Source organism: Papaver somniferum, chromosome 3, assembly GCF_003573695.1.
Source record: "Papaver somniferum cultivar HN1 chromosome 3, ASM357369v1, whole genome shotgun sequence".
Classification (NCBI taxonomy): Eukaryota; Viridiplantae; Streptophyta; class Magnoliopsida; order Ranunculales; family Papaveraceae; genus Papaver; species Papaver somniferum.
In genome coordinates, this window is record NC_039360.1 from 115,929,498 (window position 1) to 115,948,566 (window position 19,069).

At 40.5% G+C, this 19,069-nt stretch overlaps 1 protein-coding gene across 1 annotated transcript; it reads left to right on the forward strand.

The window, feature by feature from the left end:
• Positions 1–5,459: 5,459 nt before the first annotated feature.
• On the forward strand, positions 5,460–7,786 carry LOC113359885 (RING-H2 finger protein ATL65-like). The gene is made up of 5 exons (XM_026603455.1): positions 5,460–5,507; positions 5,620–5,682; positions 6,077–6,158; positions 6,209–6,280; positions 6,564–7,786. Exons 1-5 carry the CDS (start codon positions 5,460–5,462, stop codon positions 7,784–7,786), a joined length of 1,488 nt encoding a protein of 495 aa, XP_026459240.1.
• Positions 7,787–19,069: the final 11,283 nt, after the last annotated feature.

Consider the following 19,069-nt stretch of genomic DNA (forward strand, 5'->3'; position numbering starts at 1 on the left):
TGGTTCCCTAATAGTAAGAGCAGTATACTTAGGTCTAGTAGAAGAATAAGCAGGAGAGAAAAAAGAAGAACCCGAATTTCTGAGAGCTGCAGCTGGCTGGAGGCTGACTGAGAAAGCAGATGGCTTCGAATGGCCGAGAACTGTAGAGTCAGCATCAGTTTCAGCAGAAGAAGGGGCAATGTTATCCTTTGACTTTGAGCTTTCTCCAACTTCAGAAGAAGACTGCAAGTTTGTAACAGCAACATGTGAAGCTCTTTTGGTTGGAACTGGCAGAGCTCTTACGAAAATCCTCATATGGATATCTTTGCACTGAATGTCATTGTGATACAACACAAAACAAGTCTTGCAAGCCCTGGAAGGAAGCTTAGGGTAAAAATCATACATGATATAAGTCCTTCTAGAGGTATTAATGACAACTTTCCTAGTGAGAGGAGTTCTAAGAGGAACCATCAGCCTAGCTTCAAAATGATTTCCCACTGGAGAGTCATCTGAAACAAAGTTTCTTATTTGATCCAAAACTTCCCTAGCTATACCCTTATTAACCAAGTCAGAGTGAATATCAATCATAACTGGCATAAGGGTTTTCTCCCAAACCAAATCAAAAATCGACTCCATTTCACTTAATGGCTGAACTGCAAACAGTCGGCCAAAGAGCAAAGTTGGTCTAGCTGCAAATGCAATCTCCATATCCTTCTTGGTCTTGAACATAACAACAAACAGATTCTGAATTCCATTTCCTTGAATAAAGGGTTTGGCTAACTTAAAATCTGGAGAGTTGATGGTCCAGATTCTGTTGAGGTTGTGTTTGACAGAGTTTTTGTAATAGCTTTTTGTATCATCACAAAGTAGTGCAGCAAATCTAAATGGGAATTCCTCAAAATCTTCATCTAAGTCAAGAACTCTAACCTAAGAAGTAGGCATTGACATAGCACTAGCTAAGCTAAGAAGAAGTATATCAGTGTAAAGAACAGTATCAGAAATTTTCAGAGCACTGAGATAGATGGAATGATCTTAAGCAAACCCATAATGCAATTTATACAAGAAAAAAAGAATCTGAATTGATTATCCAAACAATAATGACTTAGACAAACCAATGAATTATGAGAGATAATCATAATCTGTCAACTTAAAGTCTGAATTGCTAAAACATCAATCACAGCTGAAATAACCAGACAATGAGGAGTAAATGAGAAGCATGCTTAAGAGAGAGAGAGAGAGAGAGAGAGAGCTGACAAATCTTTGAGGAAAGATAATAAAGAAGCTGCATTGAGCAGACTAACCGACTTGATTCATAACAACAGCAAATCCATTGACAGTTGAGAAAAGCAATCATTTTACCAGAAATAATAAAGTGTCTAAAAAAACAGCAGCCTTTATACAAGAAACAACCATAATAAAGATTATAATTAGCTAGGTTACCAGAAAATTTTTGACAGCACTAGCTTGAGATGAGACTAATGAATGTCTGTCACTAATTATTCTCATTCCATCATTTCAGAGAATCCCTTTGCCAAAATAGAACCAAAAGCTAAAATTTGCCAAATGTAGAAAATATTCTGCATGAAACATAAAACCATATTAAACAAAGTAACTCTTGATGAACTTCTTCCACTTAGAATTAAATTAATTAATTATATTACTAATTAAAAATTAGGAACACAACTTTTGATGTTCTTGGGAGAGAGGATTTGCTTAATTAAGCATCTCTACAGACTAAATTCATCATTTCCTATACATCTAATTACTCATCCTTTCATAGCAGGCTACTTTGAGAGAGAAACAACACATAGGTGTCTCAATTCCAAGATATTCTCAGCTCAAGAAAATTTATAATGAAAATAAGATGTAATTCAATCAACAACGAATCCCTACAAATTGTAGGATCTCACATATTCCAGATGTCTTCCAAATAAAAATTCCTTGTCAATACTGTAAAAGTTTCAGAGCACCAACCCTTAAGAAAATAACATATATCAATTTATACCACATCAACGAAGATCCCTCAATTACCAATTTGTGTATCTAATTCCAGAACCCATTTTTACTTGCTAATTGATGATGATGTACTGAAACTCTATGAGTGCACCTCCATTAGCTCATGACCTAAAAATAAAAACAAAAGAAAAGAAGAATTGATCAAAAGTGATAATTAAGCAGTAAATTATAATAACAAAAGATCTCAGTGACTAAATCTTAGAAGAAATCAATAAAGAAGATAAAGATTGAAAGAAAAACTTAGCAGCCTAAGAAAGTTCAAAATTAGATCAAAATTAGGTTTTTTTTTAAAAGACATCATCTATTAAAAGACGGTAACCAAAAGACGAAAAAAGACTATTCAAACGAATCAAAATCAACAGCTAAACATCATCTATTGAAAGAATTTGATTGATAGGAGATGGATCGAAGAAGGAAGGGGAAGAAAATTTGAGATTTGACAAAGTCAGCGTCGCACGACCAATGGCATGACTTTTTTTCGAAAGACTATTAAAACCGGTTATTACTTATTATCTCAAACTATCGTAGGAATAATTTGCCGGGTCTTCAGTGGGCTTTTGGTTCTCAAAAAGCCACACGAATGTGTCATCTAGAAGATGATATTTGGGTGAAATACTTCCACACTTAATGTGCAGATTTTAGAGTTTTATTTATACTAGAAAAATACTGCAATGCAGTTACATTGTTTGTTACAGACTCTATCAAAACAAAGACTCTAACAAACTCAAGACTCTGATTTAACTTAGCGTAAACCTAGCCTTAGAATTCTTCCTTGTTACTCGGTCTTCTGACTCTGTGATAGTGCTTATCTTGTTATTGTTAACAAGATGCAGCTGGCGCAGTGTGGTGACTAACACCCTCCCTCAAGTTGAGCTGGAGTTTACGGATGTTCAATTTGTCACGCAGAAGTTGAAACTTAACGGAAGGCAGACCCTTAGTAAATAAGTCAGCTATTTGATCCCTTAAACTAATGAAGTGCACCTGCAGTTGTTTAGCAGCGACCCGTTCACGTACAAAGTGATAGTCAATCTCAATATGCTTTGTCCTTGCATGGAAGATAGGGTTTGTTGTCAGATAAGTTTCCCCCAGATTGTCACACCATAAGGAAGGCACAAGCGTATGAACCCCTAATTCACGTAACAGAGACTGAATCCAAATAAGTTCTGAAGTTGCAATAGCAATGCCACGATACTCTGATTCAGTGCTCGACTTTGAAACCGTCTTTTGTTTCCTGGCACTCCAAGAAATAAGATTACCCCCAAAGTAGATACAGTAACCACTTGTGGAACGCCTATCATCCAAATTACCTGCCCAATCTGCATCCGAATAGGCATTGAGAGAATAGTTCAAGACTGGTGAGAAGAACAAGCTGTAGTCAATTGTGTGCTTCAAATAGCGCAAGATTCGTTTAACTAGTTCCCAATGCTCCAAATATGGCTCATGCATAAACTGACAGGCCTTGTTAACAACCACTGCTATGTCAGGCCGCGTGATATGCAGATATTGCAAGGCCCCCACAACACTTCTGTAAAGAGTGGGATCTGCAAACAACTCAGCACCTTGTCGACGAACTTGTAGGTTAGTAGCCAGTGGAGTGCAAACCGGCTTAACCCCATCTAGTTTAGTGCGATGTATTAAGTCTGAGATGTATTTCCGTTGTGAAAGCATTAATTTGCTACCTTGACGTAAAACTTCAACACCTAGGAAATAAGAAAGAAGACCCATATCTTTCACAGCAAATGCAGTGCCTAAATCAGTCACCAGTTGATCTATCAATGCATACGAAGAGCCTGTCACAATTATATCATTAACATATATCAACACATATGTGGTTGACTTACCAGAAATTCTGATGAAAAGAGATGAGTCTGCCACTGACGCCTTGAACCTCAACTGGAGAAGATGACTGCTGAGACGAGAAAACCATGCACGCGGTGCCTGTTTGAGGCCATACAAGGATTTATGGAGCTTGCAGACGTGATCAGGGAAGTTAGGATCGACATAGCCAGCATGCTGCTTCATGTAGACATCCTCCTCCAAGACACCATGCAAAAATGCATTTTCAACATCAAGCTGACGCAACTGCCAGCCATTCATCACCGCAAGCGATAGTACTAGTCTGATAGTGCATGGTTTGATCACCGGTGAGAAAGTTTCTCCATAATCCACCCCCTCTTGCTGTGTAAACCATTTAGCAACCAAGCGTGCTTTATAGCGATGTATAGAACCATCATGCCAGACTCAAACTCTACAAGTGAGTAAGTTCCATTTCGTATTAGTGCATTTATCTGAGTGTCCGTGGCGTCTCTCCATTCTGGTATTTTGCAAGCTTTAGAGTAGCAAGTCGGCTCCATAAAATCTTCGTCATGCAGTGGATATTTAGTGGCAGCAAGACACAATTTATGAATTGGTTTGGTAATGCCTGATTTAGCACGTGTGACCATCATGTGATCTTGTTGCACTTGCTGTAGAGTAGTTTGAATCTCAGAAACAACATGAGCAGTAGACAAGGAATTCATTGCAGACTCTTCTGAAGCAGCCGGAGAAACATCTGGAGAATTTGGAGCATTTTCCTGAGACTGCAGCTCTAATGCTGGTGACAGCGGATGCTGCAGTTGCAGCTGATCAGGAGAAGATGGGCTGAAAACTGCAGAGCTAAGAAAATCTGTGCTTGTTGCAGGAATCGGCTGACAAACGTCAAGAGCTTGCTGCTGTTGAGGAGAGAATGGGAATGTGGTTTCTTCAAATCTCACGTGACGTGAAATATACTGCCTATTGGTTGGCAGATGAAGGCAAATATAGCCTTTATGCGCTGCACTGTACCCTAAAAAAACACAAGGAAGTGACATGGGTTCTAATTTTTTTGCATTGTATGGCCTTAGACAGGGATAAGCTAAGCAACCAAACACCCTTAAAAAGGTATAATTTGGTTTCTTATTGTACAACAACTCAAGAGGCGTTTTTGAATCTGTTTTAGTTTTAGGCACCCTATTAATAAGATAACAAGCAGTTTTAAAAGCCTCCGACCAAAAGTCTTTTGGCAAGTGAGCATGAAATAGAAGTGCTAGACCACTTTCTGTTACATGCCTTATACGACGCTCTGCAAGACCATTCTGAGCTGAGGTGTGAGGGCAGGAAAATCTATGTTGGATGCCTGAACTATTTAAATAGGAGGTAATTCTTTTGTACTCAAGAGCATTGTCAGATTGAAAAACCTTGATTTTGTAACCAGTTAAATTTTCTACTTGTTTGTGAAAATGAACAAAGATATTGTAAGCATCAGAACTATGAACCATTGGAAATACCCATGTGTAATGAGAGAAAATATCCATTAACAACAGGTAATAGCGAAAACCATTCCTTGATAGTTGTGGAGAAACCCAAATATCAGAAACAACCAAACTTAAAGGAGTATCAAAGGTAGTAGTACTGAGAGAAAAGGGAAGTTTTCTACTCTTGCTAACATGACAAGAGTGACAAAAATCGAACTTCTTATGCAAAACAGGAAGAGAGTAATTCCTAATTATTTTTGAAACAGTTCCCAGCATGGGGTGACCCATGCGCTGGTGCCAAACAGGTAAACTGGCTGAGAGAAAAGACTGGGGCATTTTGGATGGATGAAAGTCACCTACGCCATCGAAAACATACAACCCATTCTCATTCATCCCCTTTAGCAGCACTGCCCCTGTGCATTTGTCCTTCACAAGAAAAAAGCTTGTGTGAAACTCAAAAATCACGTTGTTGTCCTTACAGAATTTAGAAACAGATAGAAGATTTGTTTTAATCTTAGGCACATGATAAATCTGATTTAATATAAAGCAACGTGAATTATGAGTGAATGTTGCGTTACCAATATGCGCAATCTCCAGACCATTACCATTACCTACACGAACTTGATCCGTGCCTTCATACTCATGCGGTATGCAGATGTTGTTCACATCAGGAGTTAGATGATAGGTCGCAGCAGTATCAGTTACCCATTGTCCATTAGGTTGACCACCTGGTAAGGCAATATAAGCCTCAGGCGTTTTTGCATGTTGCTGAGCATCTCTGTCATAGCGAAACCAGCATCGATCTGTAGTATGGTTACGCTTTTTGTAAATCTGACAATAGACTGTACCATTACCACAATTTCTTGGAGGCTGTTGAGGACGACGATTATTGTTTGGCGGATTTGGTCCTCCCGGTGTATTTTGGACTCCTCTTGGTGCAGGTCTGCTTGCAGACGACGAGGAAGAACTGATAATTATATGGGCCTATGAGTATTCAAAGACACCGAGAAGAGGTAGGTCAACTGGTCAAGCTTTCACGAACTTTATTAATTATATGGGCCTATGAGTATTCATCTCTGAGGCTGAGCCAACGTTTTACTCCAACATACTTCCCGCGAATAAACGCACAGTCAGCAAAACAAAACAGAGTAGTAATCAATGAAATTGTTGATTCTAAAGAGAGAAACAGTAATTTTTTTTCTCCCACTAGTAGTATCACAGAAGACCGACCAAGAAGAAATTAATCAAACAAAATCCAGTGAAGAGGAAGAAAAAGATAGAAGATGACTGTACTAGTAAAACCACCACCACCACCGGCAAACGATGAATTCAAATGGGGACCTACACCAGCTATGTTATTCAATCAATCTCCTTCTTCAAGGATTCCGGTAGATTTTAGTCCACCACTAATCGCCATGGTTGTTATTGTAATCACAGCTTTTGTAATCGTTACTTACTTCCGTTTAATCTCACGTCATTTACTTCCTCCAATAATTCATCTTCTTCGTAAATGGAGAATCCGTTGGCGATTATATCGCCATCGTCGGAGATCTTATAATCCAGATATTGAATCATCATTTTCACCTCCATCAGATTCTGCTTTTCATTACTTATCATCATATGGTCTTGATGATTCTTTAATCAAAACTATTCCTCTTTCAATTTATTCAGCAAAAACAAAAACCAAATCGATTCTTGATTGTGCTGTTTGTCTTCTTGAATTTGAAGAAAATGATTATATTCGAACACTTCCGATTTGTTCACATTCGTTTCATGTTGATTGCATTGATATTTGGCTTAGATCTCATGCTAATTGTCCTCTTTGCCGTGGTGGAATTTTTCCACCGCAACAGCTTAATTCATCATCGCCTTTTATTCCATTAATGGCTTCAAGAATCAGACCTAGAATCGAAGATATTGATATTCTTGAAAGTATTCTTTCCGAATCAAGAAACTATGAAAATTCAAATTCATCTGTCTGTGAAATTCGAAATGATTCTTTTGATCATCATTGTCATCGAGATTCAGCGACGTCACCTGGTAGAATCATTAACGAAATCGACTTTAATTCTAACAATAATAATAACCGAAACTTCTTATTAAAACGATCTTATTCGTTTGGGTTCGAGAGGAATTTGTTACCCTCTTCTGATAATCGATTACTTAGTGAAACAGCCACAACATCATCACCGTGGAGAAGAAGTTTCTGGAGTAAAAGAACAACATCACCGTTTAGTTGTACAACAGTTTCATCGAAATCTAGAGTTTTCTCATTACGTTACTACAGAGGAGGAATTAAATCACCATTCTTCCGACGGAGTCGAGGATCGTCGTCGTTCTTTCCTCTATCAGAATCTAACTTCCAGTACGGCGGCGGTGGAGGTGGATATTCTTCGCGGCGGAGTAAATCGATGACGAGTCCGTTTTTCATGAGATCGTCGGCGGCTCAGCCATCGAGTCGGTTGAGATGCGGTGATCCGGAAGCTCTGTTATCACCGGAGAGATTGAGTAGACGGTAGTAGTGAGAGTCTGTCCCACGAGGCATCATCCGAAACATATGATCTCGGAAAATGGACGGTGTGCAGTAGTGTTTGAAAAATGGGACAAGCTTTAATGGTTGTAGCGTGGTGCATATTAAATGAGTTGCCGGGTGAAGTTAAAGCCTCATTAAAGATTCAGCTCAGCATTAATTGAAAAATTGACGAGAGAGGGAAAGCAAAACAGCAGTGGGAGAGATAGAGTGGAATTCTCAGCTCTCTATCAATGTTTTCTGTTTTTATTTTTGTAGGTTTTGGGGAGGGTTTGGTGGGTTTCTCGTAAATGCTACTGTTTGGGTTTGCTGGGAAATGGGGATTAGATATTTCATAAGAAAGAAAAAAAGTGGTGAATAGTGAATAGAATAAAATTTGGATCTTGATGGAGTTTTTTGTTTTTTTTGGAACCTGTATTTTATTAAAGTTATTAACGGGTTATCACACGATGATCAAAGATTCATCGGTTATAATTGAGTGATATGCAATGAATCTGAAATATCAAAACTGAAGAGCAGGGCGTTGAGCAAGGCAGTCAATGTAGGTTGTACCGGCCGATAATATAGATTTTTTCGTGTATTGGAAAAAACCTTTATAATATCTAAAATATCGGTGATACAAGGAGTGAATGATAAAAACGTTCATATCGACCGGTACAAACCGATATATCGGGTTCATCGATACACTGTGAATATCGGTAAGGGTAATCTGGTAGAATAAATTATTTAGACTCATCTATAAACAAAACCCTTCTTCCTAATAATTTTCTTTTTTATTTCATTTTTTTTAATGAGTTTCTTATCCTTGAAATTACTATGGTTCTTTATTGCTCATTCTCTTCTTCCGAAGATTTATCAAATGAGAATTCATTATCGTTAACGTTTTTAAATATCAATAATTCAGGTTAGTAGGAACGAAAGGGTCATCTGAAATAGGAGTAGTAGATAAGGGGTAAAAAGCGGAATGTGATTGAATTTGTATAATGAAGCTTTTGATCTTGAGAATTAATGCATCATATGACACCAAATTTTTTAAATTGAAACATTTATAAATATTTAGAATTCTAGTCTTAATGACGTATCACCGAAAAAATTCGATATAATATTTTGGATAGGTGTATCGGACCCGACCGATACGATACTGATACACGATATAACTACTTTGGGCATTAACATCAATTTTCAGATCCGAGATGCATCGAGAGAAGATGTTGGAGTCGAAAGTGAGAAGGCCTCGGTTTAATGCTTTCCACAAGAAAAACTCTACTTTTGATGGACACGACACTGTCCATAAGAGCTTGGATGATGGTAGAGGTATTCGATGCGCTTGATTGAAGATGCCAGCCATGCGACTGCGTTCATATGCCGTAGTGTACAACCCAATCATTAACTGTATGTCTTTTTTTTTCCCATCTTGATCCATTAGTTGGTGTTTACTAGAGAAGACCGAGGTTACAACTACTAATAATGCTACTAAAATAGAAGCAACAGGTATTACAGACTCAACCTATATAAGACTAGTGTAATTAAAAAACAGGGAGAACAAGTTTGCTTAAAGGTAAGATACAATGAACTGATACTAAATGAGAGTAAAGGATTTGAGTTCATCGGCCCGAAAAACACATCGTTTACGCTTCTATGGGATCAAAAGTTGTTGTTGCTGAGTGTTGTTGATAATTTAGTGATTGTTGCGAATCTTGTTGACCTTAAGGCTTTCAAGTTTTGCTCATTCTTCTTGTATACGTAGCGAGAAACCAGACGAAAGCCCAAGATGATGAAAAAATATTGTTGAGGTTGAAATATATATGAAGAGCAGTCACTCTGACTGCCTCGCAAATACTCCAGATATTGGAAGATCTAAAACCCGACACAAAGGAGTTTAAATCCTTTTTAAACAAAAAAGCCTTGGTCACACTCAACAATCAAATATCTCTGATTAACTTTTTGAGTTAGAAGAGTGGTTACCAAACATATTAGTCCTTTAATGTTTGAAGACAATCCAAAGGGTTGAGTGCTTAAAGTATTCAAAGAGACTGAAACAACTTAAGATAGTGGACTTTTTTTTGCCCATACAAACCTTCCAAGCATATCATCATCGCAATCAGAAAGGCAAGAATAGGCCTATGAGCTAAAGAGTCAGAATAAATACAATTTCGTGCCAGTCAATGCTCGGGAGTTTAAAGAACATTTTAATTGCGACTCAACAGTCCAGACACCAAACAGCTTAAAGTCAAGGCCTCTTGCAATTGAGCGCAATGGAGTTTGGCAAATTTTGAAATCCGCTGGAGAGGATGGATGCTCATTTCCTGGAGACAGAACCTTATGACACATTCCAGAGAGGATCGATGGAGTTCACTCGGGATTTGATGAAATTTCAAAACCGTGGAAGTTATACCGACTAAAGTTCATACTTGCAAAAAGAAGAAAGAAAAAGATGTACTTACCTTGATGCCTACGATTGGCACGCTCGTGGTGGAGATGTTGATAGCGACGAATAGGAGCCGGCTGCTGCAGACGAAAGCACGGAGCCAGACGAGAAACAAAAAACGGAAGAGGGTTGTTACCCCTTTTTATACGAATAGAGTTTATAGAAGAAGGATTCCTTTTTTCTCCATGAACGGGAATAGATGTCTGGGTCCATAACACTCATGCTCCATAGGCGAGCTAGCAACACACTACTACGAAGACCACTGGCCGCGCGGTCCCGTTGCTGAAGGACGATTAGAATTTTCCTGGTAATATCTACCTGCTTTATCTTTTCAATTTTAGTTTCGTCTGTCACCATCTAATGCTTACCCCGCAACAATGTCACTGTTACGCTCTAAGCAGGGGACTTAATGTTGATGGTGGTTTTTAGTATATGGCGAAAACTGTAAAAATCTGTCTACCTGACCTAACATCAGAAGTAGTAGACCTTGATATGTCTATATTCCGCAAGGAATTTGATGAATATATCAGAATCAAATGAGTGCCTATGTCTCTCTTAATATTATATTAAAACTCAAGCTCCTAGATGAATTATTCACTAGTATAGAGCCTAATGAGTATTTAAGCTCCTAGCCGCATTACTCACTAATGCCAGAGCCTGCCGACTATTCATTCTATGTTATGTTCCCCAGCCGAACTCTTGATGTTGACATGACATGACAATTAATGTTCGCTTGCAAATGAGTAGCATGAATTTCACGAAGTGTCAGGATTAAGATATGCATGGAAATACTCAATTAGAGGCACACAAGGTTATGATGCCCTCTGAAACATAATTAGTGATTTTGTATGAACACACAAAATTCACCAGAAATTGATTGATTTTGTATGAACACACAAAATTCACCAGAAATTGATTGATTTTGTGTCAGCTCACAAAATTCAATCTTTCTGACCTAATTTTATTAATTTACAAAATTAGGGTTTTTGCGCCATGCGCGATACTTCGAAACCTATTGGTCGAAACTAAACCTAGGAAAACTAGAAAATTGATCCATCATGGAGCTAGTAGGAGCAAGATCCTACCAAAATTAGAAAACAAGAAATAAAGAGGAACTGCGGAAAGTAAGAGCAGCGGCAAAAGGAGGCGTGGACGCGCCACTTGGCTTTAGCAGGCGCCACCTGTGGTCGGCTGGCCACGCTCCATGTTGCTGCTTGCCGGCCCCCTTTCCCATCGACCAATCAAATCGCTTTGAACGTGCCACACACACTTTTAAATAAAGTTGGAAGTTGGTTGGTCGACGCGCCTAATTCCTTAAGGAATCTAATATAGATGGCCCATGTCAGTCTTAAAATAATCATGGTCGTACGTTTTGGCCAGTCGATTTATTAAGTTTGGCCGCTTCCTGACGCGACCGGACATGCACCACCTTGACACCATACCAGGACCACATAGCCACACGCGCCACTTAGGGTTTCGAAATGCCAAACCCTAATTTGGCCGGGACCACTATGTCGTCCCATGTCAAATAATACCACCTAGGCATTAAGTTTGATACAACAACTAGAAGCCAATATCGTTGAGTCATATTTGGATCTAACACCAATATGCCAAGATATAGTGGTTGCAACTAGGCCACTATGTCACTGGCAGGTGCTAGTGCGCCATTGTAGCGTCGTTACGCTATTATGCTACTTTATATGTTTACCGCTTTATGCGGGACATGAACGCGCCATGCTAAGGCTACGAATCGACCGACCTAACCCTTATTTTAGGCAGCCAACGAGTTGTGGCCATGATCAACGACCACCCCATTTTTTCACAACGAGTTGTGGCCATGATCAACGGCCACCCCCTTTTCCATAACGAGTTATGTCCATGATCAACGACCATCCCTCTTCCATAAGGAACAATCGGTCACGCGGCAGCCTACCCATATGGCTTCTAAACGATCACCCAAAGATTGGATGAACAACTGGGAGCATTTGGTAAACAATTTTAGTACGAGCTACATGCCAAAAGTTTTGTATGGATGTTTATCACAACATACTAAAAATATCACATCAATCGGATTAACGAGCTAAAAGATATAGCTTAAAAGGCGAGCTAGGTCATGGCTGAAAACTGATAGAATTCCTCCTGAATTCTTCCTGAGTTTTTAGTGTCGGGCTGTTTTCACCTCCTAAACGAGCTCAAAACCTAAATATTCCCTTAAAGGAATATATGAAATTCTTTTTGATAAGAATGGAGGGGCGGATCGTCAAAATCCGAGTTCGTATGAGAATTCTACAGCAGTTTTAGTGAGGGTCTCACATCTGAATTTTCTGATTACGAAATTTCATGAATTAGCACAAACTTGTGCATATCATCTCATCCATCCAACTTGGCTAGCCAATTTAACCAGTTTAGATTTAATTTGGGCCCGCCAATAGGATGTCAAAATGGCTACCAGCCACCATTCTCCTATATGGACAGACCACCACATCTTTAATGTACATAGATAGCTCCTGGCAGTTACCACCTAGCTTGCGCGTGATTGGTCAGAATAACTAGTTTTTGCAAACAAGACCCATTCAGCAGCCTGCGGCATATTTTCCACGAAAATACTCGAGACATCAAACATGTCACAAACTGGGGATGTTCATTAGGGTATTGGTCTGGCGGTCTACAGCGTGCGGCGTGCAACACGCCTATTACAAGAAAGTGTCAGGAAAGGCGTGAAGTTAGTGATGATAGAGAAGTAGAGGGACGAAACCACCCAGTCTTCCCCTCATAGTGGATACGTGGTTTTCACCATCCTGCGCGATCCCACTCCTCCATCACTCAACTATTCACAGTTCCTATGAGATCAGGGTGCGTGCAACTATGACTGATAAAAATAGGTTTTCAACCTATTTCAACCAACATCAGAGTTTTGGTTAACAACGTACAGTATCCAGGAAATCATCAAAGAACTGATAACTTACATTATGCTAGCCAATTCCATATTCTGACACAAGTCATAAAATAGCCACACCTTCAGAGTTTACCATTCTGATCTCAACACCTTATTCGCTTCCCTCCCTAAGATCAACCCTTCTCCTTCATTTTGTGACCGAAACAAGACTGGAACAGCCACTTCTTGGTTTAGGCCAGGATTGTACTGATTGATCTCTCGAATCTAAAGTGCTCCCGTGCAGTGTATTTGTTTGGGGGTTTGGATTCGTTTCTCATCAACACACCCAAATTTATCAAAACCAGCAGAATCAGTTTCTACCCCAAAACAACTGGCGACCACGGTGGGAGATTAATCTCTCGGTTGCAAAAAATCATTTTCCCTATTCCATTTTTAATTTCCTAAATTCTTCAAGATGGTTGATCTTGGAATGGTTCAGAAACCCTGAATCCCAATTTTACTTCTCCTAGCACTGACAATATTTCACATGTTATTCATGAATCCGTTCTTTCATTTAAAACCCTTGTCGAGGCTATAGAGTCTCAATATTTAAAAACTATTCACGATTTGATGAAAACCCTGAATGATATTGTCAAGAATCAAGCTACTATTGTCAAGACGCAGGACGAAGTATTTACGCTTTTGAAAGCCCTCACGGATCAACTATCAAAGGAACCAACACGTATTCATTCTGGAGGAAACGCTATCGATAATTCATTTAGGATCAATACTAATGGTAGTAGTCCTTCTTCCAAGATTCACATTCCTGTTCCTGGTGAGGAAGATGAAGCCTGTGGTCACGTTGAATGGAAGGGTATCCACCAACCTAACTTGTCTGCTCATGAAGATCAAGAGATGTTTCCTCAGAAACAAGACTCGTGGGATTCATCACGTTCTCATCAGAGTCCTTGAAATGAAAAGGTGGTTTCGTTATATACATCCTTCTTGGAAAATATCAATTCTCATATTGCATCAGAAGCTGCTAAGAGATCCGTTGCTGCTTTACTCAATCGATCCGAACCATCCCAGAATGAAGAAGCTCGTAAAGATGTTCAGGAAAGTAGGCGTCCTTCCAATAAAAGATCCAATCTCCAGTCAATAACTAGTGAGAGTGGAAAGAGAAGGCATATGGAGAACGACTATCAACAACACAAACATATGCGGCTCCAGCACAGCAGACAACTCAAAACCGGAAAGCTGTGACTAAGACGCCTGCACAACAATAAGAAACTGAAGAGGCTGCTCTAATCTTCCCGCATCCAATTGAGGAGATAATTGAACTCCTAGAAGCGTGGATTCAAGATGGCGTCATCAAGATACCTCATACCAGACGTCCTCCAACCGAAGAAGAAATTGCAAATCCCAAATATTACCGTTACCATAGGTTCGTCAATCACCCCACCAGCGATTGCAAAAAATTGAAGCGTATTTTCAAAGAGAAGGTGGATGCAGGAGAAATTAAACTAAGCACTGAGGGAGTCCACAGAGATCCTCTTCCCGTCAGGAGCTGCGTGATTTCTGGGGACTCCGTCCACAAAATTGTACAGCCCACGATGGAGCATTTATGTGAGATTATGTATTTCTCCAAAGCGCAGCTTCAAGACATATTTGCAGCCCTCAACCGTGTCTTATCAGGCAAGCAACAATAGGCGAGCTTCCTCTAGGGAATCAGAGAGGAATTGCTTCACCGAAAATAAAAGAAGGGAAATAATAGAAGGAGAAATAAAACTCACGTATGTAAGTTATATGAAAGGAAGAAACTTATCCTTTGGGTCATAACGGCCGATCAAAGCCTTTTAAGGTTCGTGGTCGTGGCTAGCGTCACCGTCTATGCTCACCTAAAGCTCATGGACGTAGCTACCATTACTTATGATTTTTCGCTCATCCAAGATTCATGGTCGTGGTTACCAAAGCCTATGATTACCATCACCACGCCTCTCCCTGCCGTGCCTGTAGCCACCACTCGTCTCTGCCAAGATTTACGCCTTAGTCACCGCTCCTCCCTGTCAAGGATCGTGACCGTATCCATCCAAGCTCCAGCCAACCTGTTTTGTTCCCAAGAAAACACACTCTCTTCTGATCACAGTTGCTACCAAAAACCATTGCTGCTCGTTTGTTGATACCAGGCAGAGCTTCACCATATCGACAACAACTACGGATAAAGGTAATCCGAACTTCTGCATATTTTATTTTCGCATGGAGGAAGTAATAGAGTCACCAGTACAGAGGCAATATGGTGATATCTTTATTATGGTAAACCCACCGGCCATACAAGATAGAATCACGTAAACCACACTTGGGGACTGAGGCTCAACACGGAATCCCTTCATTTTCAAGGACCTCTTCAACTCATAAGGGACGGTCAACCAAGAAACCATGACAGGGTCACCAATCTTCAGAGATGTAGCATAAGGATATCATCACCTCCCTGTATGGAAGGTGCCTGGGCAACAAGCAATATTTGGCTCAGCCATCCATAAGCATTGTTGTCAGTGAAGAATCAAAGTGGAAAGTCGCGCCTTAGCAAGCCACGCACACCAAACGCATCATGCCTGCCACATCACCTACTCAGAACTCAGTGCAGTGCCGCCTACACAAGGCCTGCACGAAGCTGCGTATCAACAACCACATCGCTGACAAAGTCAGATTCGGTGTTTCTAGATTTATAATTTCCCATGGAAGGGGTGGATGGGCTGCCAAAAGTTTTGATACAATACAGATCTATCAAGAGTGACTCCCGCCCATTGATCAACAAGTGACGAACCCAAAAGATTGCCGCCTTCGTCAGTTCGTCAACCACCTTACCATCAAATGCAGTGGAAGTACATCTTTCAGGAGAAAATAGGCTCAGGATAATTACACTTGGGGACTGCCAGCACATGATGCCTTCACGTCCCTCAACCAGGTTATTTCTGATATCAGTATCATCACTGTCAAAGCTTTACAATACGAAGGAATTTTTCAACATGAAGTCGTACACGTGCATCAAAGACTCCAAAAGTATGCCGTAAAGATATTTTCTCAACAGTCCAGACACCAAACAACTTAAAGTCAAGGCCTCTTGCAATTAAGTGCAATGGAGTTTGGAAAATTTTGAAATCCGCTGGAGAGGCTGGATGCTCATTTCTTGGAGACAGAACCTTATTACATATTCCGGAGAGGATCGATGGAGTCACTCAGGATTTGATGAAATTTCAAAACCATGGGAGTTATACGTACGAGTAAAGTTCAGACTTGAGAACAAGATGTACTTACCTTGATTCCTACGATTGGCACGCTCGTGGTGGAGCTGCTGATAGTGACGAATAGGAGCCGTCTGCTGCAGAAGAAAGCATGGATCCAGACGAGCAACAAAAAAAGGAAGAGGGTTGATACCGCTTTTTATACAAACAGAGTTTCCAGAAGAAGGATTCCTTTTTGCTCCATGAACGGGAATAGATGGTTGGGCCCATAGCACTCATGCTTCATAGCCGAGCTAGCAACACGCTACTACGAAGACCACTGGCCCCGCGGTCCCGTTGCTGAAGGACAATTAGAATTTTCCGAGTAATATCTACCTTCTTTATCTTTTCAATTTTAGTTTCGTCTGTCACCATCTAATGCTTAACCCGCAACAATGTCATTGTTACGTGCTAAGCAGGGGACTTAATTTTGATGGTGGTTTTTAGTATAAGACGAAAACTATAAAAGCATGTCTACCTGACCCGGCATCAGAAATTGTAGACCTTGATATGTCTATATTCCGCAAGGAATTTGAAGAATATATCAGAATATAATGAGTGCCTATGTCTCTCTTCATATTACATTGAAACTCAAGATCCTAGATGAATTGTTCACTAGTATAGAGCCTAATGAGTATTTAATCTCCTAGCTGCATTGCTCACTAATGCCGGAGCCTGCCGGGTATTCATTCTATGCTATGTTCTGCAGCCTAACTCTTGATGTTAACATGACATGACAATTAATGTTCGCTCGCAACTGAGTAGCATGAATTTCCAGAAGTGTCAGGATTAAGATATGCATGGGAATACTCAATTAGAGGCACGCAAGGTTATGATGCCCTCTGAAACATAATTAGTGATTTTGTATGAACACACAAAATTCACCAGAAATTGATTGATTTTGTGTCAGCTCACAAAATTCAATCATTATGACCTAATTTTATAATTTACAAAACTAGGGTTTTTGCGCCCTGCGCGATATTTCGAAACCTATTGGTCGAAACTAAACTTAGGTGTTGATGGTGGTTTTTAGTTCAAGGTTAAAATTGTAAACCTTGCGTTTAGTATGCCGTCACTCTGCAAAGAGACGGATCCATGTAAAAGTGATGAGTGTTCAACCTTTTCACTGGCGCATTTATTGAGCAACTCAATATTTTCTTATGAAATTTACCCAGAATGGTGCATGTAGCAACAATCCCAGATACTCTGTAAATTTCGGCACCTTGCCTTGCATGTATTATAAGTTTCTTTGAATACTTTCTGTGCTATGTTCCCCGGACGAAGCCTTAATATTGATATGGCATGACAATTTGTGTTCACTCACGGCAGAGTAGCGCGGATTTCCAAGTATCGAGGTTAAGGTCCTTGCATAAAAGTACTCAATCGGAAAGTATACTGCTCTCTGGCAATAAACTTAAAGAACTCTGTGTCAACACATAGAATTCAATCAATTTTGTGATAATTCACAAGATTCAGATATTACCCTAACTAATTTGCAAAATTAGGGTTTTTGCGTCCTGCGCAGTATATTAGACCCCGCTTGTCAAAATTAAGCCTATGCAAACTAGGAAATTAATCTGCCATGGATTAGTAGGTGCAAAATCCTACCCAAAATCTGAAAACAAGGAATAAAAGGAGCCGCGGAATAGGAGCAGCAAGAAAGGGAGGTGTGGCCATCCCATAGGCCAGCAGGCGCCACTTGCAAGTGGACACACCCCATGCTGCTCGAACCGGCCCCTATTTCCTGTCGACTAATCAGGTCGCCTTAAACCCGCCACACGCACATGAGTTGTGGCTGGGCCCATACTTGCTGGTCCTATTTCCCATCGACCAATCAGGTCGCTTTAAATCTGCCACACGCACACCAGAAGTGTGGACACACCCGTGCTTGGACTACCCCTCTTTTTTCGATCAATCAGGTCGCTCTAAACCTGCCACAATATCAAAAGAGGCAAAGTTGCGCCAGAATGTCACAATGCCAAGTTGGTTTTCCAAAAGCCGCACCAACATGCCAAACGCGCAGGCCAAACGTGCCATTCCGCTCCGGTATGCTAGTGACATGCCGAACATGCCATGCCGCGCCAATACGCTAATTGGCATGCCAAACGTGCCACTTTGCGGCAGTAGCATGCCGACCATGCCAAACATGCCAAACGTGCCACTTTGCCGCAGTAGCATGCCGATCATGTCAACACGCCATAAATAGCGCGGAAACGTGATAACCCACTTCTTGTTCGTGGCCAAACGCCATAACATATTCCAGTTAGGCTATTCCAAACACGGCTCTGCCTTAGTGGCATTAGTCGAAACCCTAATTTCCAGTCATGGCCCAATTACGCCACTTTGGCCCTACAACATGCTACGAGCCATGTGGGACCCACCAAATCCTAAAAACGGCGCCATTCTATAATCACCCGTGGCCATCCTTGCGCATCTGGTTATTCCCTATTTATGGCCTGCCATGATTCCTTTAATGTGGCCATGGCAACCGTGCCGCGGCCATGCCATACGCGCTAATTAGGGTTTCGGTATGCAAAACCCTAATTTAGCTAAAGTTTCCACGCCAACTAAGTCAAGTAATTCTCCTAAGGCCTTAAGTTTGATATAGCAACATGGACAATGTTGCCAGAGCCATATTTGGGTCTCACACCAATATGCCAAAATAGCTGTCGTGGCTACGCCAGGCGC

Coding starts and splice junctions, on each gene's coding strand:
- LOC113359885 (XM_026603455.1), top strand. CDS start 5,460: ATGACAAGAGTGACAAAAATCGAACTTCTTATGCAAAACAGGAAGAGA. Junction 6,159..6,208: donor TGTTGAGGACGACGATTATT/GTTTGGCGGATT, acceptor CTCTTGGTGCAG/GTCTGCTTGCAGACGACGAG. Junction 6,281..6,563: donor TTCAAAGACACCGAGAAGAG/GTAGGTCAACTG, acceptor TGACTGTACTAG/TAAAACCACCACCACCACCG.